The 12,435-nt window shown below is 42.3% G+C and overlaps 2 protein-coding genes across 2 annotated transcripts in view; both read left to right on the forward strand.

Moving 5' to 3' along the window:
• rbm46 (RNA binding motif protein 46) overlaps positions 1–3,414 on the forward strand; it is a 7,039-nt gene extending 3,625 nt beyond the window's left edge. The window contains exons 4-6 of the mRNA XM_048236036.1: positions 225–354; positions 1,643–2,500; positions 2,861–3,414. Coding sequence (XP_048091993.1) covers positions 225–354; positions 1,643–2,500; positions 2,861–3,057 — 1,185 coding nt within the window. The 3' untranslated portion in view covers positions 3,058–3,414. The remainder of the gene's footprint in view (positions 1–224; positions 355–1,642; positions 2,501–2,860) is intronic.
• A 1,745-nt stretch (positions 3,415–5,159) lies between these two features.
• On the forward strand, positions 5,160–9,105 carry zgc:77880 (zf-DHHC domain-containing protein). Its single transcript, XM_048236037.1, has 9 exons — positions 5,160–5,293; positions 5,643–5,731; positions 6,300–6,373; positions 6,502–6,614; positions 6,799–6,860; positions 7,188–7,314; positions 7,778–7,850; positions 8,128–8,272; positions 8,988–9,105. The coding sequence occupies exons 1-9, from the start codon at positions 5,169–5,171 to the stop codon at positions 9,077–9,079; spliced, it is 900 nt and encodes a 299-aa protein (XP_048091994.1). The 5' UTR covers positions 5,160–5,168; the 3' UTR covers positions 9,080–9,105.
• The last annotated feature ends 3,330 nt before the right edge of the window (positions 9,106–12,435 follow it).

A 12,435-nucleotide genomic window follows, 5' to 3' on the forward strand; every position in this document is an offset into this window, starting at 1 on the left:
AAAGCAAGCGAGCGAGCTCCCGGATGACATCAGCCGGCACCTTTTATAGGCCGGCCCAGCAATTAAGCCCCCTGCTGGACTGTCTGAAACAACAAAACATATACACAAGACAGACCAAAGCAAACAAGCACTGATAAAACGTACAGGGACGTAACAATGGCATACCGTTTGTTTTTTAGTGGCTGCTTTAATTTAATAATGTGTATTTCTATGTTTGACGGCAGGTGACTGACGGAGTTGTGGATGTGATCGTTTACCCCAGTGCCACTGACAAGACCAAGAATCGCGGCTTCGCCTTCGTGGAGTACGAGTCCCACAAGGCTGCAGCCATGGCCCGCAGGAAACTCATACCAGGTATACGTACAGTACATATAAACTAAAACATCTTTCCTTGGGGTTAGAATAGCCAGTTCTGGAATGAAAGCATGCTTTGAGCAGAGTTAATGCTATGGATGGTATGCCACAAAATACCTCACATTTATTTAGTTAACCCACGTGTCTTAATCAAACAATAAATAAATGTATGAATCTAAGACTCAAGTTGGAGGGCAGATATTGCTTTTTATTCAGCCCAGTTAACTTGGGACATTTCAGAAGTACTCTTCAAACAAAGACAAAAATCACTTTTGTATTAATTCTGTGATGAGTTTGCTAAAGCCTTCCACTGAGACAGTTGACTGCGCTACTGTGGTCCAGGTTTTAAGAGTTGTGGTTGCTGGCACATCCAGATGCCTGACACCAAGTACTGGTTGGGGCTTCCTGCTCTCTGCACAGGATTTTTCCACCTTTGCTCAGCCCACACAACCTTCACTGAAAACATACACACCCGTGTCTTTGTGAGCACAAGAAAAAAAGGTTAAATGCATATTTGAGTTTGTTGTTGCTGTTGAATTATCATTGATATTGGACGATAATGGCATACTTTTAAAAGTATGGAAGGTTTCAAACGGCGTCTAGGCTTTGCTGAGGTGGAGTGGTGGTGGTGGTGATGGGGTCTCTGGTGGGATGATGTAAGTTTTTCCCGTTCAGCAATGAATAGACTCTCTTTGCCAGTCACGTGACCCCATCTTTAGACCAGACCTGGCTTGTTACAGGCTTACTGTGTGTGTGTGTGTGTGTGTCTGTCTGTCTGTCTGTCTTGTGTGTAAGCTATGTGTGTGTGTGTGTTTCCTTTTTACTCTTGAGTCGCTGTGACGTGTGAATGCTGTGAAAAGTGGTCATTAAGAAAAGCTCCTCTGTGCGCTCAGTTGAGCTCCGGGAAAGGAGGTGAGCGAGAGTGATCCCAGATCAGTGTGGGCCTCTGCTCCACACAGCTCATTAGCACAGACTGGCTTAATGGCAGTAAAGTCAAATATAGAATATCTCTAAACAGCTTCATTAAAATAAAGACATGGATGGTGTGTTTACTTTGTCAGTTAGGTCTCTGCTTCCAGAAGATGCAATTGCACGTTTTGTATTGCTTAAATACACATATACAGCTGAAAACAGTGCTTTTAAATGTATCTTTTATGGGTTTTTTTAAGGATCATTATTCATAAATGTTCATAAAATAAGTCTGTGGTACATTAAAGGTCACATTGACAGGAACTGTAAACCAGTATGCGTCTAAACTATTATGTGTGCTGTGTGTGTGTGTCCTCAGGAACATTCCAGCTGTGGGGTCACACCATTCAGGTGGACTGGGCAGAGCCAGAGCGCGATGTGGACGAGGAGACCATGCAGCGGGTGCGCGTGCTCTACGTGCGCAACCTGATGCTGCACACCACCGAGGAGACGCTGCGCACCGAGTTCTCGCGCCTGAAGCCCGGCGCCGTCGAGCGCATCAAGAAGCTCACGGACTACGCCTTCGTGCACTTCCATTCTCGCGAGGACGCCGTCGCCGCCATGCACACGTCCAATGGTGCCATCGTCGATGGATCCCCCATCGAGGTCACACTCGCCAAGCCCGTCAGCAAGGACGGCGGACGGCGCTTGAACGCCCGCGGCGGCTGTGGCGGTGGTGCGCTCACCAGCATGCCAGTGCCCGGCCCTTACGGCGACACCAATGCCTACGTCTTCCAGGGCAAGCCGGAGGACCTCGCCAGCATGGCGGCTGTCACAGCGAGTATGGGGGGCCTGAAGCTGATCACCAACGGCGGCGGGACCAACTCGGGGCGTCCCCTTGGCCTGCCGTCGCGCCTGGGCAGCCCGTGCCTGCTGGACGTGGAACGCTGCGTGTTCCCGTTTCACCCGGGAGCCAGCCTGGTGCCCGTGGGCCTGCAGGCGCTGAAGCCCGGGCAGCTGAGCTCAGCCGTCAGCCTGCTGGAGTACCACTGCCTGAAGAACGGCTGGGCGCCCCCCGAGTACTACCTCTACTCCACGGTGGCCCAGGAGGGCAAGATGCTGCTCGTGTACAAGGTGGTGATTGGGAGCACGCGCAGCAGCTTCATGCCCGACAAGGTGTGCACCGTACTGGAGGACGCCAAGGAGCTAGCCGCGCAGCACGCACTCTGGAGCCTGGGTGAGACATGCACACACACACGCACACACACACATACACACACACACTCACACACACACACACACACACACACACACACATACACAAACACACACCCACACTTTTCATACATATACACATTAAGATACACCATGCTCACAGAACCCAGCTGATGTATGATGCATGATGAATTCACAGGTAATCACTGGTAACAAACACACAGCCACACACATGCATGCATATTGATTCTAACACACTCATTCGTACAGTTCAGAAAACCTGTATGTGTGTGAGAGTTTTTGCTAATGCTTATGTGTTATATTCATATACATCTCATGGAACCTGTGTCTGTGTGTGTGTGTGTGTGTGTGTGTGTAACAGATTGCTCCTTCCTGGGACAGGGCTCTCCTGGCAGCCTGTCCCCACCAGCTCCTTCCTCCTCCCCCGGTCTGCTCTCCTTCGGCTGCCGGCCTGTGCCGTACCCCAGTTACCCTCTGGCGCCCCTGTCCCCTCCCCTGCCCCTCAGCGGCGCACCAGGCCAGAGGATCTACCTGCCCAGCCAGGGGCCCTTCTACTGACCCCCCGCAGCCGGCTAGCAGCCACTCGCCTGTCCTGTTTAAGATGTCATGCATCACTGGCCACTCACCTGTCCTGTGTAACATGTCATGCATCTCTGGCAGGACAGTGAGTTTTGTAGACAGGGGAGTTTGGTGAGAGTATTTACTGCATTTGATTGGGGAGTTCTACAGGTTCTGTCTTTTCTGGGGTGTGGGTGGGTGAGGGAAGGGGGGTTTGGCATGGATCAATTTGGTGATCAACTGCCATTTTTTGTTACCAGGGATAGTTAGTATGATTGAATTTCGTTGTTCTTATCTTTGCTACTTGTATTTTAACTTTTGCAGTGAAAGACACTGTTGTTGTGATACATATATATATATATATATATATATATATATATATATATATATATATATATATATATATATATATAGAGAGAGAGAGAGAGAGAGAGAGAGAGAGAGAGAGAGAGAGAGAGGCCTATTATATATACTTTCATTAGTTTTACATTGTGTAAATACAGGTTATTATGATAACATTGCAATATTTTATTTATTTTTATACAATTAACTTTCATTGCTTTTTATTGTAAGGGCCTCAGTAACACAGCACCACTGTGAATCTTGGCCCTATGCTTGTTGCCCTTGGCAATAATGAAAATATAAAATATTTTCTATATTATTATAATATTTGGTTATTTTCTAAATTTATTTCAAACCCACAGTATTTTATTTAGCAGATTTTGTAGTTTTTATTTTTTTATTTTTATGTCAATATATTATGGTTTAACCTAGAAAATGTGCCTATTTAAATTTGATAGAACCTTTGCAACGTTATTTAACAGATATGTATTAATGTCTACCCATTGTGAGGTCCTTAAAATATATTTTTAGTAAATAAAAGTATTTATTTATTGAAGTGCACAATTTGTGCACATCAGTGAAACATCTAAACAACATAAGTAAAAATCACGTCAATGTTTCCAAAATTAGCAATGTGGTAATAGAAAAATATTGGTGAATACTTCATATATTTAACTATAATAATATACTTTTATCAGTGCAGTTCACATTTCAAAATTGATACAGTATTGATATAATTAGATACCATTGGAATGTCCAGTTTTTCAAATCAGACAAATACGTTTTTTATTTTGTTTATTTAATTTGTGTTGGCTTTGTTATTTGTAATAGGTCTCCTGCAATGTTTCAGTGTCATGAATTTTGTCATTTCCAGATGTATTGTATGTATGTGAAAAGATAAGGTAAGGGACAGATATTCTGCTACAAAGAAAAACAGTGTCTTTACTATGGCATCTCAACTATCCAAATGTTTTGTATTTTTTCATTTAACCCAGTTTGCCCACAGTTCTGTCTTCATTAGTAGTAGTAACTTCGGATTTTGTTCAGTTATTTTTTTTGTCTCTTAAGTTACACCGTTCTGATTTATGTCTTCTGTTACAGTCAGTAGGATGTCAGAGTTGAACTGTTTGCTCGGAGCTTTTTAATTTTTTTTGATCATGTTGATTGAATAAATAAATTGATTGATGGACTGTTTTGAGCTTTGTGTGTGTGTGTGTTTGTATGTGTGCAAGAAAGACTTTAGTGTAAAATTAAGACATAATGCTTACTCAGCATTGTGGAAATTTGAAGTTTCAATTCCTTTGTATTGTTTTAATTCCTCTTTTTAATTAGCGGTGCCCTGTAGAGGACACGTTGCAAAAGTAACAGTGTATGGAATTACAGCATTATAACGTGTGCACACCAGACCTACAATAATAGTGTGATTCTGAAGATCTTAGTGATGCGTTTCCTTTTATTTTTAGCAATATATTGTGTATTTTCCTGCCTAACCATGAGCTGTTTACTGGCCAAAAATTGCATTGCCACTGTCCAGTGAGTATTTCTGATACACCAAAACGGAAAAATGCATCTGTGTAGACTAGAATCTCAACAGTTGCTTGCTCAAAAATAGAACTTTTACCAAAAGCGATTACAAAACAGACGGATGAGAGTTTCTTATGTAACAACTGGTAAGATTAGAAAGACTGGTGTAGTAGGTTTCCAACATAGCTTGACAAACGTCACGACTATCCTCCGACGTGACGTCACCCGGAAGACGGGATCCAAAAATGGCTTCTATTCGCTGTCGGCGAGACCCGTGTGGATTCATTTGTTTATTGTTGACATATTTTAGCGTCTTCTATGCCGATTATGTGGTTATTCAATATGTGCTCATCCCTGCTTACTCCGGAAGGTAGGTGTTATTAAATCGTATGAAGACACCGTAAGGCATCAGGGTTTTGTGGTGAGGATCTGCTAGCTACCACTATCTCTCTGAGCGATGTTCTGATAACATATTGTTGATAGTGGCGACTACCAACCAATGTGCCACGAATAGTATATTATGCTATGTAGTCGACTTAAAGCCTAAGTGCAGCTTTATTCTGAGGTGATAAAAACGAACTATAACACGATAAGATAAAATGAGATCATTGTAGTTCTGTTTTGATGCTGATGTGTGTAAGAGAGATGGTGAGCTGCTTGGTAGCTCGTGTACATGACATATATCAGGCTACATCTCTCCCCCTCTCTGTCTTCCCCAGTGTGTGGTGCACGCTGCACGGTGCAGTGTTTAATGTAATATTACTGCTGCTACTTGCATGTCACTCAAAGGCTGTGTTCTCAGATCCAGGTAAGTTTGTATCCAACAGTGTATAGCTGTGAAACATTGTACATTACATTTACTTAAATACTTTAACATCATCACCTAAACATCAGTCCAAGTCTATCCATTTTAGTTTTATTACCATCCTGGAGCTTAGACCTTTTAGAACTTTCAACCTACTCTGATAATAACTAGGATGTTGTGTAGCTTGTACGTATGGGGACATTGTTACTCCACAGAATGAGAGAAAGTGGTCAAGCTCTATAGAGAAGGTTACTACACTGTAACACTATAGCAAAACAAAAATGGTGACAAAGAGTAATGCACAACACTATGTCTGGGGGAATTATGGTTGTGATGATTACGTTTAAAGGACATCTGCAAAAGAAAACACTGCAGTCTTGGGTTAAACGACATAGCCTTGAGGGATATCAAAAAGAACAACAGCATGTCAACATGTTGGCACTACATTGTCACAGTCAGAGAACATATCCAAAATATATGAGCATACATGAGTACCTACATACAAAGTACATTAACATGTTTGTGTTTTTCTCCACGTCTGTATTTCATTCCCTTTATGCTGTATGAGCAGGTATGGTGCCTCTGCCTGAGACGGCCATTGACTTCTCTGACCTGAGATCACAATCCAGTCGCATGAATGAGAGGGTATGTTTTTCTCTCTGTCTCTCTCTCTCTGTGTGTGTTTGAGGTGTATGAATTATTTGTATGGTTTATAACGGTGTGTAATGTAACATGTAACATGTAATATTAACGTTTTGGTGTGTGTGTCATAGGGTTGTGAGGGATGGACAGTGTGCAGCAGATGTGAAACATATCGGCCACCTCGGGCACACCACTGCAAGGTCTGTCAACGTTGTATCAGACGCATGGACCACCACTGTCCCTGGTAAGTCAAGTATTACACACACACACACACACACACACACACACATACACACACACACACAAACACACACACACACACATCCCTGTCCAATACCAATAGCGTGTGTGGTCAATACACACTCTTAGCCGCACAGTAGATTTCTGTATTGTGCTCTGTCTGAGTTCTTTTGTTTGTTTATTTTTAGGATAAACAATTGTGTTGGAGAGCTCAACCAGAAATATTTCATCCAGTTTCTCTTCTACACGGGTAGGTGTGGCACTATTGTTCTTGTTGCTAGACATTCCATTGCTATGTGTATAATAGCTATATACATTATTATATACAGTACATACAGGATATACATTAAGTAAACCTCCCTCTCAACGACTTGAAAGACGTGCTTAAGCGGCGGGGTGGGTGGGGTATCTCCAGGCTGATTTTCTTGTTTTTTGAAGGTCTGCTTCCTTTCCTCTCCCTCTCCCCCTCTCTCTTTCTGTCTTTCATTCTCTCTCTCTCTTTTTTCTCTCTCTCTCTCTCTCTCTCTCTCTCTCTCTCTCTCTCCCCCTGCATGCCTCTTGTGCTGACCTGTGCTAGGCATGGCCAGCTTGTACTCCTTGGTACTGGTGGTGTCAGCGTGGGTGTGGAGGATCCGCAGTGAGCGGGAGGAAGACGGAGAGAAGGACAAAGAAGGGGAAGAGTCGCCCAGCAAACACCTCATAGTGTGAGTGACAGAGAGACAGACATGACAGAGCTGACCCATAGCAAACACCTCATAGTGTGAGTGACAGAGAGACAGACATGACAGAGCTGACCCATAGCAAACACCTCATAGTGTGAGAGACAGACATGACAGAGCTGACCCATAGGAAATACAGGCCTTCTTAAAAAAAGAAAGTAATACTCTACCAAGCAAAATACACATTCATTAGAGCTTTGTATTTTTTTAATCACATTGATGGTGTATCTTGAAGGTTTGAGTGACAGTATCATGGTTTATCTTGGGTTTTATGGTCTGTGGTAGATATGTAAGGATATTTACAGGTGTTACTATGTCACCATGTCACCTGGACCATATAATATCTCATCACTTCTGGTTTCATGGTTTTACAGCCACAGTAAAAGTCTACTCCTTTCTATAATTCTTCATGCATTTATACCCCCCTTTCTCTTTCTCACCCATGCAGGGCTCACTATATTATTCTTCTGGTGGAGTCCATTCTCTTTGGTGTGTTTGTAATGGTCATATTTTACGATCAGGTGAGTGAAGTGCTGCATTGCTGCTCTGTGATCAGTTAATTTTCATACTGTGCAGTCAGAGCTCATAGCCAAGCAGTCAGAGCTCATAGCTGTCACTAACGCCACACTAATGCTGCTGCCATGCTAGTGATTTACGTTGTCCTCCATTAAGTTGATTGAATTAGATTGGTTGCATCACTTCATCCATCTCCCTTTTCTCCTTTTTGTCTTGTGCCAACCCTCTCTCTCTCTGTCTCCCTCTCTCTCTCTCTCCCTCCACTTTTCTTTGCCTGTGCAGCTAGTGTCCATAATAACAGACGAGACGCCCATTGAGCAGATGAAGAACAAGCTCATGAAGGACAGAGCCAACGGCGCCCCTCCGACACACAACACACACACGCGGAAGCCCAAACTAGCGCTGCTCCGAGAGGTCTTTGGAAGAGGTGAGGGAGGGAGAATGTGGGGCAAGATGTCTCATTTGTTACAGATGTGTGTGTGTGTGTAGATAGATAGATAGATACTTTATTGATCCCCAGGGGAAATTCAAGATCACATTGTGTGTGTGTGTGTGTGTGTGTGTGTGTGTCTTACATAGATCATTACAGCACATGCAAAAGATTTATACACAGTCCAAGTTACAGTTGCCATTTCAGATCTAGAATTGTTTAACATGCAGTAAAGCTCCATATCAAATCACTAGATGTGACTTCAGAAGCCAGTCAGACAGTTTCCTCTGTCGTTTGATGGCATTTGCTCTTGGTTTTTATACTGTCGATCAGCTGTTCCAGTTTGTCCCAAGGCAGACAAAATGTCCTGAGGTAAATGGGGCCTGTGTGTTCAGTGTACTGACCATAGGCTGGGCAGAGTCTTCCTCTTGACAATGTTGTCTGGAATACTTTGTCACAGTTCTGTGTTTGACCTTTACAATGAAAGCAAAGAGCGAGACAGAATGGAATTGGTCTCGGTGTCCTGTTGCACTCTTTGTGTTGTGTGTGTGAGAGAGAGAGAGAGACAGAACCGTTTAGGTCTCCTTCTTTGTGTGTGTGTGTGTGTGTGTGTGTGTGTGTGTGTGTGTGTGTGTGTGTGTGTGTGTGTGTGTGTGTGTGTGTGTTTTGAAGATGATGGAGCATCTATCTAATAGCTGACTGTTTGTTGCAGGGTCTGTGCTTTGTTGGCTGTTACCACTCCACTCTGCCCCTCCTTCCGTCGGAGGAATCAGTTATTCGGCTCTTCCTGACTACGATGTGTGACACACACACACACACACACACACACACAAATAACTGGAACTGGAAGTGAAGTATTTCTGCACACAAACAATCACATCTTTCTCTCTCTCTCTCTCTCTCTCTCTCTCTCTCTCTCTCTCTCACTCACACTCTCACACACACACACACAGAAAAAAACACTGAACTGGAAGTGAAGTATTTCTACAAGTCTTTGTTTCTGAAAAAAGGAATTTTACCTTGTGTTATGATTGTTCTTTTGTCTTAACTGGACATGAGGATCCCTTACATTATGTGTTCATTTTGAGGATACATGCCCCAGCAGTGTCTGGTTGCTAACTTAATTTTAAACTTTTTTATTCTTAATTTAAGAAGGAAAAAAAAAAACAGATATTGTTGTTACTGTTTGCTGTTTGTGGACAGCTGAAGGAATGTTTGCAGCCTTGTACATACATGGCCGAAATGAATCATGTTTCATGATGATCATGTTTACATTTATGTATATTGTATTTTATTGGTTGAACTGTGTGTCTCTCTATGCTGCTCTTGATAATGTGAAAATAAAAAAAAACGATTTTCATGAAATTTCTCATACTATCCTTTTTTATTACATGTGTGTGTTCCAAAACAATTCATTCGGGATGAATAAAGTCTATCTATCTAGCTAGCAGGGATGGTGATACAGCTTCCACTAGGGGATACGTGAGATTAAAAGGGCAATGTCGGAAAGGTGTGGAAAATGATTTTTTTTTTTTTTTTTTTAAGCCTATGTTTTCTTTGTTCTCTGTGTTTCATAACATTGTTCTCCACACTGTTTTTTTAGTGTGAGAGCTCATAGACCAGCACATTTTGATTTAGTTATCATGTAAGGGCGGTTAATTAAACATGATGCCTGGAAAGCATCAATAGAATGTGTTAACGTTTTTATGTGTCGGATGGTGGGGGTACGCAAGCCGAGTCAGGATTGTTGTGGTATGCGGGAATAAAAGTTTGGGAACCGCTGTGTTAAGGCATTGCCAATTTCTGGAACATTTCCTACTTGGCCAGATGGTGGCGCTATGCTAGGCATGTGAATAACATGTCAATATCACAATAATGATATCCAATATTTTGTAAAGTTTCAGACCATTCATTCAAAGCATAGAAAATGTCTGTCACATTTCCTGCTTGGCCAGATGGTGGTGCTATGCTAGGCATGTGAATTACACATGTGAATATCATCACAATCATGATATCCAATATTTTGTAAAGTTTCAGATCAATCCATCAAAGCATTGAACATTTTTGGCACATTTCCTGCTTGGCCAGATGGTGGCGCTATGCTAGGCATGTGAATTACACATGAGAATATCATGACGTATTTATATGATCATAATAATGATATATTTTGTAAAGTTTCAGGCATTGTCCATTTCTGGCACATTTCCTGCTTGGCCAGGTGGTGGCGCTATGCCAGGCAGGCCCATTGGGTATCTGGATATCATCGTAATCATATCTATTAACCTGAGAAGTTTCAGACCATTCATTAAATGCACTGTGACTCTATATATTCTGTTCATGTGGCGGGATATTAAAATCATAACAATTCATTATTTCACTATTTTAACATATTACGACATATCAAAAATCCCTTCACAATTTAACAGCAACATCTTGCCATCATGTTTGCCAAATTTCACATGAATCTGAGGTTAAAATTGGTTAAAATTGACCATGTGTCCAAATGCACAAAATCCCAATTACCTCACTTCCTGTTGGGCGTGGCTAATGCAATGTACAAAAGTTGTTTGTCTTTGGGAGCCCCACACACCTACCACATTTGGTGTGTTTAGCTGAAACTATATGTCAACCACGAAGCTCAATTACATAAGGGGGCGCTATTGAGTCTGTGGGCCACACCTGGGGCCAAAGCCTGAGTAGCAAGCGCTATGACTGACTTGTGTACCAAATTTCCTGCGTTTTTGACCATGGGAACCACTTCAAAAACGGCCAAGTCACGTCCTAAAAAAAGTGAAGAAGAAGAAGAATCCTTACAAAAACGATAGGGCTTCGCATCTTGGTGCGCAAGGCCCTGCACCATCGGTGCTCGGGCCCTAATAGCTTTTGATCGGTCTTATCTGTGCCGGGGCACACTAGTGTGCCGTGAGAGATCATCAGGTGTGCCGCAGAAAATTACCCAAATGTCACTCACTCAGAAAAGCAACTGTTGCATCAAAGAATGTATAACCACATGATCTCATTGATTGTACGATTGCACTATTTGTGGTATGCAGGCATTGTACAACGGGGGCCCTTATCCAGTATTGACAGAATCATCACATATCCAGTTCATAAAAACAATTAAATTAGATATAGTCACCTACAAATGAAACAGAGGGCGCTTGTTTTAGTGAGCAGGTCTTGTATAGACAGGGTGCGATTTGTAGGGGGGGATGGTTAGGATTCCCCCCCTCTGGTTTTCCTATCCCTACCTCTGCTAAATTATTTTTATCGTCGGGGGGGACAACATTTATCCCCCTCTGCCCCTCATATTGATTAATGCTTCTTCATATAAGTAAAGCGCTGCAACGTGAGAACAGTCTATAGGCTAGCCTACATAATAATCTGAATTCAGAAACGCACCGTCACCGTCAGCACTGATGCTGCTGACACAGTGGCTGCGTGATAACTTAATTTGGCCTTGATCGTGCAGGACATTTCAGAATGTCGAGTGTGTAATCCATCACAAATGGCTAGGTTCAATGGAAAAGTTAAACATAAGGATTCAGTGAAACATAATAATGTTTTAGAACCTTCAAAATTAGAAAACTGATGCAACTGAGATGGAGGACAACTGCACGTAGAGTAGAACGTAGGCCTATTGTCCGAAGGAACTTACATTAAATGAGGAGATATTTGCTGAATGTCACAAAAAGTGTTACAGAAATTGCTTGGCATCGCTTATTCAATGGCTCTCTACCGAAACACCTGTAGTTTGCGGAGGACGAACGAGAAAGCAGCCTGTAGTAAACAAATAACTTTTAGAAATAATCTGTACTGCAAAAACGAATGTTGGTGGGTATTTAAACTATCTAGCGGGTGTTTTAACAGCTGCAAGAAATAGAAGCTTCATGGTCTTTATGTTCTGGTTCGTACATTCTTGAATTTCTTGAATTTCCCCTGGGGATCAATAAAGTATCTATCTATCTATCTATCTAAATTATTTTCATAAAACTTCAAGTTGCCCTATAACTTTACTCTCCAAACTCTTCACTGCACTGTAGCCTAGGCAATTAACTGACAGTATGATAGGCTATTTATTTTCTGTAGGCTACAAACTTATTCAAAATCACCCCCTCTGTTTTTTACACAAATCGCACCCTGTGTATAGAAGCCTTAAT

The sequence above is a fragment of the Alosa alosa genome, chromosome 24, assembly GCF_017589495.1.
Source record: "Alosa alosa isolate M-15738 ecotype Scorff River chromosome 24, AALO_Geno_1.1, whole genome shotgun sequence".
In the NCBI taxonomy this organism is placed as follows: Eukaryota; Metazoa; Chordata; class Actinopteri; order Clupeiformes; family Clupeidae; genus Alosa; species Alosa alosa.